This window comes from Scardinius erythrophthalmus (assembly GCF_964197995.2).
Source record: "Scardinius erythrophthalmus genome assembly, chromosome: 12".
NCBI classification, from domain to species: domain Eukaryota; kingdom Metazoa; phylum Chordata; class Actinopteri; order Cypriniformes; family Leuciscidae; genus Scardinius; species Scardinius erythrophthalmus.
Window position 1 is genome coordinate 27,628,846 of NC_138232.1, and position 18,134 is coordinate 27,646,979.

Here is an 18,134-nt window from a genome sequence, read left to right on the forward strand (position 1 = left end):
TTAGTCAGCACACTCTGGAGATGATACGATTCGATTTTGGTGAAAATCGGACAAACACTCTAGGAGGAGTTCGAAAAAGTAGGTTTTGAATGAAAATAGCATTTTATTTCACAAAACTCTATTGAAGTCAATGGGAATTTCATGTTTTGTTCAATTATAGCGCCACCAAGAGGCTCAGTCCCACAATTTTTTTTACGTGTCCTCAGAGTGAGCCCATACATATGTGTGTCAGTTTTGGTGAAAATATCTCAATTCGCTTCGGAGTTATAGGCATTTATATGAAAAAACACGTAAAAAATGACTGACACATGACTTTGTTTGGAATTTACTACCCCTAAACATCAATATTTTCGCATTTGGGCATTGGCGTATAGCTATCGACCTATGTTTCCAAACTTCTGACGGTGGTTTCGTCTCGATCGGACTAGCGGTTTCGAAGATATAGCCAAATATTTTTTAAGCGCTAAATCACAACGCTACACAAACCGTAAGGCAAAACCTAGCATGTTTGGTATCATAGGACTCGGCAATGATTCAGGAGTCTAAAAAGATGAGTTTCGTGAAAATAAGTTGACCACACCCAAAGTTATAAGCATTTGAAAAAAAAAATTCACCACTAGGTGGCGCTGTTTCGAAACTTCTCACGCTCCTTCAGGACATCGGGCTGATGACCCATACCAAGTTCCGTAACAATCCGTTCATGCGTTCTTAAAATACAGCATTTTAGCACAAAATTCAAAATGGCCGACAGCCAAAATGGCCGATATGGTAATATTGGATATCAGTGGACTCGGCATGTTACCCTGAATCTAACGAGACCAATTTTATGATTTTTGGACAAACTGTTCAGAAGTTATAAGCAAAAATAGCCATTTTTCATATCTCCGGACCAGTAGGTGGCGCTGCGCCGAAACACAGCATGTAGCCTCAGGTCATGCTTGTGATGACATGTACCAACTTTGGTCTGAATCTGATAAAGCGTTGCGGAGATACGGCTTTACATCTGTTTTCGCAAGCGCTACGTAAAATTTATTCGTGGGTTTATCGAAAACTGTTAAGCGAATCGACTTGAATTCCATAACTTTTTGTCAGCATGGTCTGTAGATGATCTGGTTCAATTTTCGTGCAAATCGGACAAACCGTCTAGGACGAGTTCGAAAAAGTAGCTTTTTAGATAAATTCATAATGGCGGCCATATTGTTATGACGGAAATGACGTCATAGGGTGCAATCGAATTGGCATGAGCTCAGGAATCAGAGAGAAAAAGAATTTTGTTGATTGGCCTTACGGTTCAAAAGTTATTAGCAAAATAAAAGTGAAACTTTGGACAGGTGGTGGCGCTAGAGGGAATGACTTAGACACACCAAAATTGGTGTATTTAATGTTGGGACTGTCCTCTATCAGAATGTCAAACCAAAACAACTTTCCCGCATTCGGTTCTATGGGCTGCCATAGACTCCCAGTTGGAAGAAGGAAGAATAATAATAATAAGAACGGGAACAGATACAATAGGTGCCTCCGCACCTTCGGTGCTTGGCCCCTAATAATAATAATAATAATAAGAACGGGAACGAAAACAATAGGTGCCTCCGCACCTTCGGTGCTTGGCCCCTAATAATAAGAACGCGAACAGAAACAATAGGTGCCTCCGCACCTTCGGTGCTTGGCCCCTAATAAATATAGCTGCAAGCAGCAATTACCGGGGCCAAGCAGAATAAGACGACAAGACATGCCAACATGTCTGAAAGTGTCAGACCAACTGCAACAATGAGCAATTAAAGACATTTAAAGAGGATTTCAGGCGAAATGGCTGAAAAATCATGTAAAAAGTGATTCAAAATATGATTTAATGGATTGTCACTTTTGACCAAAAGGTGGCGCTGTTACGAAATTGATGTGGTGTGGTCAGAGTAAGGAGACAGTGACACATACAAAGTTTTGTGTCAATATGTCGAGGCATTGCAGATATAAAGCCTGAATAGTCATTTTGGCATCATGCCTCAACTTTGCTGCTGTGCTATACGAAAACAGTTTCATCAATCGACACGAAATCCATAACTTTTTGTCGGCACAGTCTGGAGATGATACGATTCGATTTTGGTGAAAATCGGACAAACGGTCTAGGAGGAGTTCGAAAAAGTAGGTTTTGAATGAAAATCAAGATGGCGGACAGGAAGTTTGGCCAAATAAGGAAAACTTGGTATCTATGTTCTCGGCTTGACCCAAGGAATCTATTAAGACCCGTGGCATTTCAATAGCCAGATTTATTCAAAAGTTTTTAGCCTTTTTGGAAATTTTGTTATAACTTTTGACCACTAGGTGGCGCTGTCTTGAAATATTTTGGTTGCCTTCAGGGGATGGTGCTGATGACACAATCTGAGTTTCGTAATATTACACCAATGCATTTGTTTAGTATAGCATTTTATTTCACAAAACTGTATTGAAGTCAATGGGAATTTCATATTTTGTTCAATTATAGCGCCACCAAGAGGCTCAGTCCCACAATTTTTTTTATGTGTCCTCAGAGTGAGCCCATACATATATGTGTCAATTTTGGTGCAAAAATCTCAATTTGCTTCGGAGTTATAGACATTTATATGAAAAAACACGTAAAAAATGACTGACACATGACTTTGATTGAATATTACTACCCCTAAACATCAATATTTTCGCATTTGGGCATTGGCGTATAGCTATCGACCTATGTTTCCAAACTTCTGACGGTGGTTTCGTCTCGATCGGACTAGCGGTTTCCAAGATATAGCCAAATGTTTTTTAAGCGCTAAATCACAACGCTACACAAACCGTAAGGCGAAACCTAGCATGTTTGGTATCATAGGACTCGGCAATGATTCAGGAGTCTAAAAAGATGAGTTTCGTGAAAATAAGTTGACCACACCCAAAGTTATAAGCATTTGAAAAAAAAAATTCACCACTAGGTGGCGCTGTTTCGAAACTTCTCACGCTCCTTCAGGACATCGGGCTGATGACCCATACCAAGTTCCGAAAACAATCCGTTCATGTGTTCTTAAAATACAGCATTTTAGCACAAAATTCAAAATGGCCGACAGCCAAAATGGCCGATATGGTAATATTGGATATCAGTGGACTCGGCATGTTACCCTGAATCTAACGAGACCAATTTTATGATTTTTGGACAAACTGTTCAGAAGTTATAAGCAAAAATAGCCATTTTTCATATCTCCGGACCAGTAGGTGGCGCTGCGCCGAAACACAGCATGTAGCCTCAGGTCATGCTTGTGATGACATGTACCAACTTTGGTCTTAATCTGATAAAGCGTTGCGGAGATACGGCTTTACATCTGTTTTCGCAAGCGCTACGTAAAATTTATTCGTGGGTTTATCGAAAACTGTTAAGCGAATCAACTTGAATTCCATAACTTTTTGTCAGCATGGTCTGTAGATGATCTGGTTTAATTTTCGTGCAAATCGGACAAACCGTCTAGGACGAATTCGAAAAAGTAGCTTTTTAGATAAATTCAAAATGGCGGCCATATTGTTATGACGGAAATGACGTCATAGGGTGCAATCGAATTGGCATGAGCTCAGGAATCAGAGAGAAAAGAATTTTGTTGATTGGCCTTACGGTTCAAAAGTTATTAGCAAAATAAAAGTGAAACTTTGGACAGGTGGTGGCGCTAGAGGGAATGACTTAGACACACCAAAATTGGTGTATTTAATGTTGGGACTGTCCTCTATCAGAATGTCAAACCAAAACAACTTTCCCGCATTCGGTTCTATGGGCTGCCATAGACTCCCAGTTGGAAGAAGGAAGAATAATAATAATAAGAACGGGAACAGATACAATAGGTGCCTCCGCACCTTCGGTGCTTGGCCCCTAATAATAAGAACCGGAACAAACACAATAGGTGCCTCCGCACCTTCGGTGCTTGGCCCCTAAATATAGCTGCAAGCAGCCATTACCGGGGCCAAGCACAATCAGATGACAAGACATGCCAACATTGCTGAAAGTGTCAGACCAACTTCGACAATGAGCAATTAAAGACATTTAAAAAGGATTATAGGCAAAATGCCTTAAAAATCAGAGAAACAGTAAATAAAAATATGATTTAATGGATTATCACTTTTGACCAATAGGTGGCGCAGTTACAAAACTGATGTGATGTGGTCAGAGTGAAGTGACAATGACACACAAAGTTTGGTGTCAATATGTCAAGGAATTGCAGAGATAAAGCCTGAATAGTGCTATTAGCATCATGCCTCAACTTTGCTGCTGCGCTATACGAAAACGGTTTTGTCAATCGACACGAAATCCATAACTTTTAGTCGGCACGGTCTGGAGATGATACGATTCGATTTTGGTGAAAATCGGACAAACGGTCTAGGAGGAGTTCGAAAAAGTAGGTTTTGAATGAAAATCAAGATGGCGGACAGGAAGTTAGGCCAAATAAGGTAAACTTGGTATCTATGTTCTCAGCTTGACCCAAGGAATCTACTAAGATGAGTTGCATTACAATAGGCCAATTTATTCAAAAGTTATTAGCAATTTTGGAAATTTTGTTATAACTTTTGACCACTAGGTGGCGCTGTTTCTAAATATGTTGGGTACCTTCAGGGGATGGTGCAGATGGCACATTCTGAGTTTTGTAATATTACACCAATGCATTTGTTTAGTATAGCATTTTATTTCACAAAACTGTATTGAAGTCAATGGGAATTTCATGTTTTGTTCTATTATAGCGCCACCAAGAGGCTCAGTCCAACCATTTTTTTTACGTGTCCTCAGAGTGAGCCCATACATATGTGTGTCGATTTTGGTGAAAATATCTCAATTATCTTCGGAGTTATAGACATTTATATGAAAAAACACGTAAAAAATGACTGACACATGACTTTAATTGTAATTTACTACCTCTAGACATCAATATTTTCGCATTTGGGTATTAGCGTTTAGTTAACAAGCTATGATTCCAAACTTCTGACGGTGGTTTCGTCTCGATCGGACAAACGGTTTCGAAGATATCGCCTAATGTTTTTTAAGTGCTAAATCACAACGCTACACAAACCGTAAGGCGAAACCTAGCATGTTTGGTATTGTTGGACTCGGCAAGGATTCAGGAGTCTAAAGAGATGAGTCTCCTGAAAATAAGTCAACCACACCCAAAGTTATAAGCATTTGAAAAAAAAAATTCACCACTAGGTGGCGCTGTTTCGAAACTTCTCAGGCTCCTTCAGGGCATCGTGCTGATGACCCACACCAAGTTTCGTAACAATCCGTTAATGCGTTCATAAAATACAGCATTTTAGCGAATAATTCAAAATGGCCGACAGTCAAAATAGCCGATATGGCAAAATTGGATATCAGTCGACTCGGCATGTTGCCCTGAATCTAACAAGACCAATTTTATGATTTTTGGACAAACTGTTCAGAAGTTATAAGCAAAAACAGCCATTTTTCATATCTCCGGACCAGTTGGTGGCGCTGCGCCGAAACGCAGCATGTAGCCTCAGGTCATGCTTGTGAGTACATGTACCAAGTTTGGTCTGAATAAGATAAACCGTTGCGGAGATACAGCCTTACGACTGTTTTTGCTAGCGCTACGTAAAATGTATTCATGCGTTTATCGAAAACAGTTTGACGAATCAATTTGAATTCCATAACTTTTGGTCAGCACTGCCTGAAGATGATCTGGTTCAATTTTCGTGCAAATCGGACAAACCGTCTAGGACGAGTTCGAAAAAGTAGGTTTATCGAAAAATTCAAAATGGCGACCATATTTTTATGACGGAAAATGACGTCATAGGGTGCAATCGAATCGTCATGAGCTCAGGAATCAGAGGAAAAAAGAATTTTGTTGATTGGCCTTGCGGTTCAAAAGTTATTAGCAAAATAAAAGTGAAATTTTGGACAGTTGGTGGCGCTAGAGGGATTGGTTTTAGGACACCAAATTTGGTATGGTGACTTTTTGGACTGTCCTCTATCATTGTGCCAAATTTCATAACTTTCCCGCAAGCGGTTCTATGGGCTGCCATAGACTCCCAGAGCGGAAGAAGAAGAAGAAGAAGAAGAAGAATAATAAGAACCGGAACAAAAACAATAGGTGCCTCCGCACCTTCGGTGCTTGGCCCCTAATAATAATAAGAACCGGAACAAATACAATAGGTGCCTCCGCACCTTCGGTGCTTGGCCCCTAATAATAGGAACGGGAACAGATACAATAGGTGCCTACGCACCTTCGGTGCTTGGCCCCTAATAATAATAAGAACGGGAACGAAAACAATAGGTGCCTACGCACCTTCGGTGCTTGGCCCCTAATAATAATAATAATAATAATAAGAAACGGAACAGATACAATAGGTGCCTCCGCACCTTCGGTGCTTGGCCCCTAATAATAATAAGAACCGGAACAAAAACAATAGGTGCCTCCGCACCTTCGGTGCTTGGCCCCTAATAATAATAATAATAATAAGAACGCGAACGGATACAATAGGTGCCTCCGCACCTTCGGTGCTTGGCCCCTAATAATAAGAACGCGAACAGAAACAATAGGTGCCTCCGCACCTTCGGTGCTTGGCCCCTAATAATAATAATAAGAACGGGAACAGATACAATAGGTGCCTCCGCACCTTCGGTGCTTGGCCCCTAATAATAATAATAATAATAATAATAATAAGAAACCGAACGGATACAATAGGTGCCTCCGCACCTTCGGTGCTTGGCCCCTAATAATAATAATAATAATAATAATAATAAGAACGCGAACACAAACAATAGGTGCCTCCGCACCTTCGGTGCTTGGCCCCTAATAATAAGAACGGGAACGAAAACAATAGGTGCCTACGCACCTTCGGTGCTTGGCCCCTAATAAGAACAGGAACAGATACAATAGGCGCCTCCGCACCTTCGGTGCTTGGCCCCTAATAATAAGAAACGGAACAGATACAATAAGTGCCTCCGCACCTTCGGTGCTTGGCCCCTAATAATAATAAGAAGAAACCGAACGGATACAATAGGTGCCTCCGCACCTTCGGTGCTTGGCCCATAATAATAATAATAAGAAACCGAACAGATACAATAGGTGCCTCCGCACCTTCGGTGCTTGGCCCCTAATAATAAGAACGCGAACGAAAACAATAGGTGCCTACGCACCTTCGGTGCTTGGCCCCTAATAAGAAACCGAACGGATACAATAGGTGCCTCCGCACCTTCGGTGCTTGGCCCCTAATAATAATAATAAGAACGGGAACAGATACAATAGGTGCCTCCGCACCTTCGGTGCTTGGCCCCTAATAATAATAATAATAATAATAATAATAATAATAATAATAATAAGAAACCGAACGGATACAATAGGTGCCTCCGCACCTTCGGTGCTTGGCCCCTAATAATAATAATAATAATAATAATAAGAAGGCGAACAGAAACAATAGGTGCCTCCGCACCTCCGGTGCTTGGCCCCTAATAATAAGAACGGGAACGAAAACAATAGGTGCCTACGCACCTTCGGTGCTTGGCCCCTAATAAGAACAGGAACAGATACAATAGGCGCCTCCGCACCTTCGGTGCTTGGCCCCTAATAATAAGAAACGGAACAGATACAATAAGTGCCTCCGCACCTTCGGTGCTTGGCCCCTAATAATAATAATAAGAAACCGAACGGATACAATAGGTGCCTCCGCACCTTCGGTGCTTGGCCCATAATAATAATAATAAGAAACCGAACAGATACAATAGGTGCCTCCGCACCTTCGGTGCTTGGCCCCTAATAATAAGAACGCGAACGAAAACAATAGGTGCCTACGCACCTTCGGTGCTTGGCCCCTAATAAGAAACCGAACGGATACAATAGGTGCCTCCGCACCTTCGGTGCTTGGCACCTAATAAATATAGCTGCAAGCAGCAGTTACTGGGGCCAAGCAGAATAAGACGACAAGACGTGTCAGACGAACTGCAACAACGAGCAATTAAAGACATTTAAAAATGATTATAGGCAAAATGCCTGAAAAATCTGAGAAACAGTAATTAAAAATATGATTTATTGGATTATCACTTTCGACCAATAGGTGGCACAGTTACAAAACTGATGTGATGTGGTCAGAGTGAAGTGACAATGACACATACAAAGTTTGGTGTCAATATGTCAAGGCATTGCAGAGATAAAGCCTGAATAGTGCTATTGGCATCATGCCTCAAATTTGCGGCTGCGCTATACGAAAACGGTTTCGTCTATCGACACGAAATCCATAACTTTTAGTCGGCACGGTCTGGAGATGATACGATTCGATTTTGGTGAAAATCGGACAAACGGTCTAGGAGTAGTTCGAAAAAGTTGGTTTTGACTGAAAATCAAGATGGCGGACAGGAAGTTCTGCCAAATAAGGTAAACTTGGTATCTATGTTCTCGGCTTGACCCAAGGAATCTATTAAGACCAGTGGCATTTCAATAGCCAGATTTATACAAAAGTTATTAGCAGTTTTGTCAATTTTGTTATAACTTTTGACCACTAGGTGGCACTGTTTCTAAATATTTTGAGCACCTTCAAGGGATGGTGCAGATGGCAATTTCTGAGTTTTGTAATATTACACCAATGCATTTGTTTAGTATAGCATTTTATTTCACAAAAGTGTATTGAAGTCAATGGGAATTTCATGTTTTGTTCTATTATAGCGCCTCCAAGAGGCTCTTTTTTTTTTTTTTTTTTTATGTGTCCTCAGAGTGAGTCCATACATATGTGTGTCGATTTTGGTGAGAATTTCTCAATTCGCTTCGGAGTTATAGACATTTATATGAAAAAACACGTAAAAAATGACTGATACATGACTTTGATTGAATATTACTACCCCTAAACATCAATATTTTCGCATTTGGGCATTGGTGTATAGTTAACAAGCTATGATTCCAAACTTCTGACGGTGGTTTCGTCTCGATCGGACAAACGGTTTCGAAGATATAGCCTAATGTTTTTTAAGCGCTAAATCACAACGCTACACAAACCGTAAGGCAAAACCTAGTATGTTTGGTATCGTAGGACTCGGCAAGGTTTCAGGAGTCTAATTAGATGAGTTTCGTGAAAATAAGTCGACCACACCCAAAGTTATAAGCATTTGAAAAAAAAATTCACCACAAGGTGGCGCTGTTTTGAAACTTCTCAGGTTCTTTCAGGACACCGTGCTGATGACCCATACCAAGTTTTGTAACAATCCGTTCATGCGTTCCTAAAATACAGCATTTTAGCACAAAATTCAAAATGGCCGACAGTCAAAATGGCCGATATGATAAAATTGGATATCAGTCGACTCGGCATGTTGCCCTGAATCTAACGAGACCAATTTTATGATTTTGACAAACTGTTCAGAAGTTATAAGCAAAAATAGCCTTTTTGCATATATCCGGACCAGTAGGTGGCGCTGCGCCGAAACGCAGCATGTAGCCTCAGGTCATGCTTGTGATGACATGTGCCAAGTTTGGTCTGAATCCAATAACGTGTTGCGGAGATACAGCCTTACGTCTGTTTTCGCAAGCGCTACGTAAAATTTGTTTGTGGGTTTTTTCGAAAATTGCTAAGCGAATCAACTTGAATTCCATAACTTTTTGTCGGCATGGTCTGTAGATGATCTGATTCAATTTTCATGGAAATTGGAGCAACGGCCTAGGAGGAGTTCGAAAAAGTAGCTTTTTCGGAAAATTCACAATGGCGGAAAACTTTTCATGACGGAAAATGACGTCACAAGGTGCAATCGAATCGTCATGAGGTCAGGAATCAGAGGAAAAAAGAATTTTGTTTCTAGCCCTTCTGGTTCAAAAGTTATTAGAATAAACATGAGTGAAACTTTGGACAGTTGATGGCGCTAGAGGGAATGACTTAGAAACACCAAAATTGGTGTATTTAATGTTGGGACTGTCCTCTATCAGAATGTCAAACCATTACAACTTTCCCGCGATCGGTTCTATGGGCTGCCATAGATTCCCAGAGCGGAAGAAAAGGAAGAATTATTTTTGGTACGCCAACAGATACAATAGGTACCTACGCACATTCTGTGCTTGGCCCCTAATAATAAGGGAACCTTTTTGCCATTTATAGCGCCACCTATGGTCCGATCTGCATGAAACTCGGCACGCTTGTTCACCATGTCATGACACATATACTCAGCGATTTTCGTGATGTTCTGAGTTTTGTTTAGGATTTATAGGCTTTCGACTATTTTGCCCCGTCCATTTTCCAAATGACCCTGTTATAGCCAACCAAATGCAAAAATTCTACTTTTTTTCGAAAACTATTGATCGAGAGAGTCCAGAGAAATGTCCTAGACTGGTTTGGTTCCGATCGGGCGAAAAACCAGGGACTGGTTCGCAAAGGTAGGTTTTGGACAAAATTCGACATAGCAGGAAATTTTCCCTGCCTAAATCAAAACCGGAGATAGCCATTTTGTCCGCCTTGAGCCAAGGATTCCAACGATATGGGGCACTTGATCCTGGGACAAACGGTCTAAGAGTTATGAGCAATTTTGAACTTTTGGTTGCTGTATCGCCACCTATGGGCCATTCGGGGTCATACTCTGATAGGTTGTCCCCAAATTGAGGCCTACCATCTGGCCAGGTTTCACGTCTCTAGGCCTTACGGTTTGGCCTGCACGATGCGTTTTACGAATCCTTACAATTACAATAGGGTTTCAGCATTTCATGCTTGAACCCCTAATAAGAATGAAGGCTTTTTGCCAGTTATAGCGCCACCTATGGTCCGATCTCCATGAAACTCTGCATGCTTCCTCACCATGTTCTGACACATATGCTCATCAATTTTGGTGAAGTTCTGAGTTTTCATTTGGGATTTATAGGCTTTTTAGTGTATTTTGCCACCACGCCCCTTTTCTAAATGACCCTGTTACAGCCACCCAAATGCAAAAGTTCAACTTTTTTTCGATAATTATTGATCTAGAGAGTCCAGAGAAATGTCCTAGACTGGTTTGGTTCCGATCTGGCGAAAAACCTAGGACTAGTTCGCAAAAGTAGGTTTCGGACAAAATTCGACATAGCAGAAAATTTTTCTGGCCTAAATCGAAATTGGAGATAGCCATTTTGTCCGCCTTGAGCCAGGGATCACATTGGTGTAAGACACTTGAGTCTAGGACAAACGGAGTCTAGGAGTTATGGGCGATTTAGTACTTTTGCACTAAATCTGTAGCTGTAGCACAACGTAAAATTTGTTTGCGCGGTATTCGAGAACGGTTTGACGAATCAACACGAATTCCATAACTTTTTGTCGGTACAGTGTGGAGATGATACGATTCGATTTTGGTGAAAATCGGACAAACGGTCTAGGAGGAGTTCGAAAAAGTAGGTTTTGACTGAAAATCAAGATGGCGGACAGGAAGTTCGGCCAAATATGGCAAACTTGGTATCTATGTTCTCAGCGTGACCCAGGGAATCTATTAAGACCAGTGGCATTTCAATAGGCAGATTGATTCAAAGGTTATTAGCCTTTTTGGAAATGTTGTTATAACTTTTGACCACAAGGTGGCGCTGTTTCGAAACTTCTCACGCTCCTTCAGGGCATCGTGCTGATGACCCATACCATGTTTTGTAACAATCCATTCATGCGTTCTTAAAATACAGCATTTTAGCACAAAATTCAAAATGGCTGACAGCCAAAATGGCCGATATGGTAAAATTGGATATCAGTCGACTCAGCATGTTGGCCTGAATCTAACGAGACCAATTTGATGATTTTTGGGCAAACTGTTCAGAAGTTATAAGCAAAAATAGCCATTTTTCATATCTCCGGACCAGTAGGTGGCGCTGCGCCGAAACGCAGCATGTAGCCTCAGGTCATGCTTGTGATGACATGTGCCAAGTTTGGTCTGAATCCAATAAAGCGTTGCGGAGATACAGCCTTACGTCTGCTTTCGCAAGCGCTACGTAAAATTTGTTTGTGGGTTTATCGAAAACTGTTAAGCGAATCAATTTGAATTCCATAACTTTTGGTCAGCACTGCCTGAAGATGATCTGGTTAAATTTTCGTGAAAATCGGAGCAACGGCCTAGGAGGAGTTCGAAAAAGTAGATTTCTCATGAAAAATTTTCATGACGGAAAATGACGTCATAGGGTGCAATCGAATTGTCTTGAGCTAGGGAATCAGAAGAAACAAGGATTTTGTTTCTAGCCCTTGTGGTTCAAAAGTTAGTAGCATAAACATGAGTGCAAATTTGGACAGCTGGTGGCGCTAGAGGGAATGAGTTGGAGACTCCAAATTTGCAATGGTGACTGTTCAGTCTGTCCTCTATCAGTGTGCCAAATTGCACAACTTTCCCGCAAGTGGTTCTATGGGCTGCCATAGAAGCCCAGTCGGAAGAAAAAGAAGAATTATTTTTGGTACGCCAACAGATACAATAGGTGCCTACGCACATTCTGTGCTTGGCCCCTAATAAATAATCCTACCGAAAACAATAGAGCCTTCGCCCTTTCAGGGCTTGGGCCCTAATAAATGGTGCTTTTCAGGTAGGTCTAACAGTAGTTTTTAAGGTATACAAATTGAATAAAGTAATCAAACGTAAAACCACACTGCATATAATCTTCACTGTATGAATTAAATAAAGATGAATCATTATTAAAGTTACAAAAGCTATTAAGTCAGAATACAGTTCTGCAGTTCGATACAGAGCGGTACAGTTAGATTTTTACAGAGAACCTTTACACCCTCACTGTGTACCGATCATCTATTCCATTTACTACTAGTTATAGCACAAAATAAATATGAATAAACAAAGGAAGAAAAAACGTAAGAAAAATAAAACGTACTTAAATGTATCACGCAGCTGAAAGATGTTAATAAAACTACTAATTAATTTAACAAATTCCTAGTTTTTTTGCCGATATTGTAGATGGTTCAATGTTGTTATTGACATCGGGTCACTTGTGAGATCACCAATATATTAGGTTATATCATCATATTGCCCAACCCTGAGATACTACCACAACTAAAAAGAGGTTTGAGTTCACTTTAAAGATCAGCTACAAGTTAGTAAAAATACTTTTTTTTACTGTGTTCAGGTTTTTATTTTGCTCTCAAAGTGCACCAGTTGGTGTATTTAAAGGTGCTCTAAGCGATGTCACACGTTTTTAGGCCTTTTTGTCACTTACAGCAAACATCTCCTCACTATGTGCTAGCTGCCTGTCCCCTGAACACACTGTAAAAAAAATGCAGTCTCTGTAGACAGCCCAGGCTCCACAAACGGCAACAAAAACAAACTGGGCTAACCTGCACCATGAAACAAACTGTTCCAGCCAATAACCGACAAGAGGGATTTGGGGGTGGGGTTCGGGGGGTTAGTGCACGGATGAGGAGGAGGGAGGGTCTAGCTAGCCTCCGTTTTGTTTGACTATACTTTGAACGTCAACAAGAAGTGACGTCACCCAACATCACTTAGAGCACCTTTAACTTCAAAATATTCAATATGTTCTTTCGAGGGAGTATGCCCTTGGACAACCCGTCACGGTATGAGTTTCACCTACCACAGTCTCACAAAATCCTGTGGGAAACACTGCACTGGCTATAAAAAGGTGCACAAAGACAGACAATACCTCATGAAAAAAGTGAAGGAAAACAATAGTCAATTACAACCTTGCCAATAAGTAGACATGGTCATACAATAATGATACAGTAATGGTGTCTGCAGAGTACAACAAATGCATAGCAATAAATAAATGAGAATCAAAGGAAGCACTGACTTGCACTTGTTAAAGGCCTCCATTGCAGATTTCCATTCCTGCAGCTCAAACTGAACCATTCCAGTAAGATAAGCAGTATAAGCCTGCGGAAAACATCAAACACACTTACAGCGGAACATCAGCAACTATTAGTGGACATAAAAACGTTGTGTAAAACGTCTTGTGATGGTCTCCCTGAAATCACATTGGAAAAAAATCATCAAATCAAATGCATCTTTGACCAACCTGAGCCTCAAGTTTGGTCTTTGCGTCCACACGAGGACTTTCACACAGCTTCTCCAGCTTCTCCCCATGTTTGGCGGCCTTTCGCAGGCGAGCCAACAGATGAAAACGCTTTCGGGGCTCAGTGTTAGCTTCCTGTTTCAGCTGCATGGCATAACTCCATGCTCTTTCTGCTTCAATTAACACTAACAAGAGATGTCTGGAGTAGACAGATAGAGATAGGGAGAGGAAGAGAGACTAAGACCAAAGATAAAGCATCTTGCTTTAAGTGCACATTTTTTTAAGTGCTAAATTACCTGTTGTCTGAAAGCATCTCCATAGTCACTTTCTTGCCAGTAAACTTGTGTCTATTGCCCATTTTAAAGCCCAGAGTCTTTCTCAATCGACGCAGTCGTCGGGAGCAATAACCCCTTTGGTGTCAGAGGAGAGGATCAACATTATTTCAAGACAACTTTGTTATTTAACTGACAAAAAAAGGTGTCCTTGCTACCTCCCCTCTGCCTTACCTGTAGCGCTGGTAATCTCCATGCCTAAGTCCATGCTGCTGCTGAGAGTCCTTAATGATCTGCAGAACTGAAGTCAGTGCTAAGGACAATAAACCCAGGACATTTCAATTCAAATACAGCATGCTAGGATTTTAATGTACTACCAAGAGTGTACACATATTAAAACGAGACAGTATAACACATCTCTCAGAAAAGCGCTCAATTTGGCTTTCTATTAAATCATTATCCACCAAGTCATAATCCACTACTTTAATCAACACTCATAAATATATAAGAAAACCCTATTGAATCTCTTGATTATACAGAAAATAATTTTCTACTCAGTACTTATGAGTTCAAGTGACACGTATCCCATTAGACCGCCGTAGCAGCCGTCCTCCACTAAACTGCTGCTTTAATGCTACTCTCCAGCACTAGTAAACTGACACAGTGAGTTTAACATTGAGGATACTTTCCAGGCCAAGACTTCCGTCGATGCTGTTCTCTTTATTTTCCTCCATTGTCGATATTTTCACCTCATTCTGCCTCTCAGCGGCCATTTTTCAGCAAGCACACGTCTGATGAACCTTCAACCAGCGGATGAGGATAATCCGTCTTCTTCTTTCTTCTGTTGTGTCACAAACTAAATAGCATTACCGCCACCTACTGAGCTGTAGCACGAATAAAAAAAAAAAACTACATTCATGATAGCTACTATAAAAATATATTTTAGATAGGCTAACTGGTGGCTTAACCCCTTACCTCTCACCCCCAATTTTGGCAAGGGCTGCATACATGACATACCCAAAATAAAAAGGTTGCTGCTCATAAGTCATTCTGAATAGACACATAACCAACATATATTTAGAAAGCCAACCCTTGAGAGTTTACAGTTCAAGACTCAAAATTAACCAGACTGTTATTAATATTGAGATATATAAGCTCAAACATAAGACAAAAACAACAAATATTAAGAATATATTTATTAAATATATAAACATATTATGTGAATTTAGGATAGCAACTTATAACCACAACTAAAGTGTAGCCACAACTGTGGTCATGCTTCATTTCAAGTCTGAGAATGATATCTCTAAAATTATGCATTTTATGAAGCCTATTGTGAGACCATGTCAGGGGAGAATTCTCAGAGAAAGCAAACAAGTTTCTCAACAAATAGTTTATTGCACTCTAAACACCTATTTACTGTCTCTGACTATGTCTGGCAAGGATAACTGGCCCCATTCATGTTCTTTTCATTTAAATCGACCAAGCTTTCACACCTGTGATGGTCTTCATCATTCTTTTATTCTTATTCTTTTGTTTGAATGCAGCCATTATAGCCTTTCTTCTAGCATAATGCTTAGCCATTGACACATAATGTGTAACTAGAGCCCGAAGCCATTTGTTTTGAGAATAATGGCTGGCTGATGAAGTTATTGGCTGGCTAGCCGGCTCAGCCAAAACCTAAATGGCTGCTGCAGCCGCCAAACTTTTCATAGCTGCAAATGGCTGAAGCCATGTTTTTTGGAATAAAATTTTATATATATCAGGCTAGGAATAATATATTTACAAATCCCTCTGTAAATGTCTTCATAATATAACTAGGTACTACTGAAGTGGAGATTTCGGACTTGGAGTATGAGAGAAAGGTCATTTTGAGAAAACGGGCTTTAAAGATTTATCATCAGCCAATGAAATCGCGCATTCAGTCTTTTTTACTTTCAAGATTGGTTGCTGATAAAAAGGAAATGACCATATTTGGATCTGACAGCATTGTACAGGAGAGAGAGAGAGAGCTGCCTAACTATGCATGTGATGATAGGGTGACGGAAGAGATCGCGGAGAAGTATGTTGATTAAGAACGCAAACTTTTGTTGAATGTATGAGAAATCTACAGACGCAAACAGACGAAGTGTAGTAAAATAAAGACCTAGTGTATTTCGGACTTTTTTTCACCACAAGTCTGAAAGAAGACATGTATTTGAAGACAAATATCCAAAAATCTCAAAATTGACCAGTAAAAAAAAAAACGATGTTTTTGCCTGCCGTGTCTCGCCTTAATATAAAAACACACTGTTATCAGTATTATTATGGACAAAGTTTTGCACATTTCACTTCAATGTACACTGAAGCATGCGTCGTGAATTAGAAACGGTGGTTTGTTACTGCAGTAATATCACGTTCAGTGCTATAAACATAGCTGTCAACCCTCCCGTTTTTTCCGGGTTTCTCACGTATTTTAACTCTTTTCCCGCTGTCTTCCCGTTTTAGTATTTTCCCGTAAAATATCCCGTATTTTTAAAAGTCTTAAAAACAGCCAGATTTTCATCCTAGGTCTTAAATTTCATTTAGTCAGGTGACAGATCTAAAAAAGTGTTTACCCTCGTTCATTTCCAGAAACGCTGGCCGCAGAAAGTTGTTACAAAGTAGCAAAAAGTATGGAGTTGTAGCCTACAAAGCGGAGCGCTAGATCAGGGGTCTCCAACTCGTCGCTCGCGTGCTACCAGTCGCTCGTGGCTTGATATGAGCTAGCTCGCCAGAGACCGTTCACATATCGCGTCTTTTGCGCGCTCAAGTTTGTTCAAATGTAGGCGCGCGGCAAGCACGCTCATAATTGAAGCGACGCGCAAATTTTTTTACCAGGCGCAACAAGATGAAAAAAATCTACACTTTTCAGAATGCCGCAAACGCACCGCAGGTCATGTGACAGGAACCAACCAATCACCCCTTTCCATAACAACATTGAAAGCACAGTCAACATGAAGGATGGGGGTGCACCCAAACACTACTAATAAATATAAGCTATAATGTGTAAATGTCAGTAATTTATCTTTTTTGACTTTTTATAAAAAAATATTTAAAGGCTGAAATATGAGGTTTATCTTTGAATAAAACCTTTTTTGTCAAAACTTTATTTGAATTTGTACATGTTAGTAGATAACATGTTGCAAGACACTCTTCTAAAATCTGGCCATGATTTTTAATGGTATTTTAATGTTTACGTAAACAAAAAGTGCATATTGATGCTAATCAATTTGTTTTTTGCTGTTTTTCGACATAAAACTTGTTGAATTGACTTCATTCTGTAGTATTAGTACTTTTTGAACAGGATTCTGTGATAACCGTGATCATTTTGGTCATTTTAATCATCTTATCATTTCCTCTAGTTATGATCAACTAAAACAACAATCAACAATAACTGTGTTTTTACAGTATAATATGCAAAAGTACAATTTTCTATTAAAAAAATATCTACCTCTCCCTCTGTCTCACACACACACATCAGATAATCCTAGATAGATAGAAAGATAGATAAATAGATACATAATGATCCCGAGGTAGCTATCTATCTAACTTGGATAATGCGTCGTCACGTGTAGGGTCTTAAATTTGAATCTTTATGGTCTTAAAATGTCTTAAAAAGGTCTTAAATTTGACTTACTGAAACCTGCAGAAACCCTGAATGTTTACTTTGTTAATAAATAAAGCTCTTTAAACATATCCATTGGTCTGTAATATATATTGTGTAGTTATAAACTCTTTAGACTGTTAATGATTAGTGCTTTTTTTTTAAAGTTTTTGGGTAAGAATCGTGTAAAAAAAAAATCCCTTATTTTGGGGATGGATTCCGGGAAATCTCCCTTATTTTCAATGTTCAATGTTGACAGCTATGGCTATAAATCTCTCCGTTCCAGAATATTTGGTTCATAACGTC

The 18,134-nt window shown here is 40.0% G+C and overlaps 1 protein-coding gene across 2 annotated transcripts in view; it reads right to left on the reverse strand.

Annotated features, from left to right (window-relative positions):
• srp68 (signal recognition particle 68) overlaps positions 1–15,077 on the reverse strand; it is a 110,871-nt gene extending 95,794 nt beyond the window's left edge. For both annotated transcript variants that reach the window (XR_014031193.1, XM_081380286.1), the window contains exons 1-5: positions 14,889–15,077; positions 14,438–14,504; positions 14,228–14,341; positions 13,935–14,130; positions 13,710–13,792 (exon numbers count right to left, since the gene is read on the reverse strand). Coding sequence is in view for 1 of the 2 variants with exons in the window: in XM_081380286.1 (XP_081236412.1) it covers positions 13,710–13,792; positions 13,935–14,130; positions 14,228–14,341; positions 14,438–14,504; positions 14,889–14,976 (548 nt within the window). In the remaining variant the exon portion in view is untranslated. The remainder of the gene's footprint in view (positions 1–13,709; positions 13,793–13,934; positions 14,131–14,227; positions 14,342–14,437; positions 14,505–14,888) is intronic.
• Between the last annotated feature and the right edge of the window lie 3,057 nt (positions 15,078–18,134).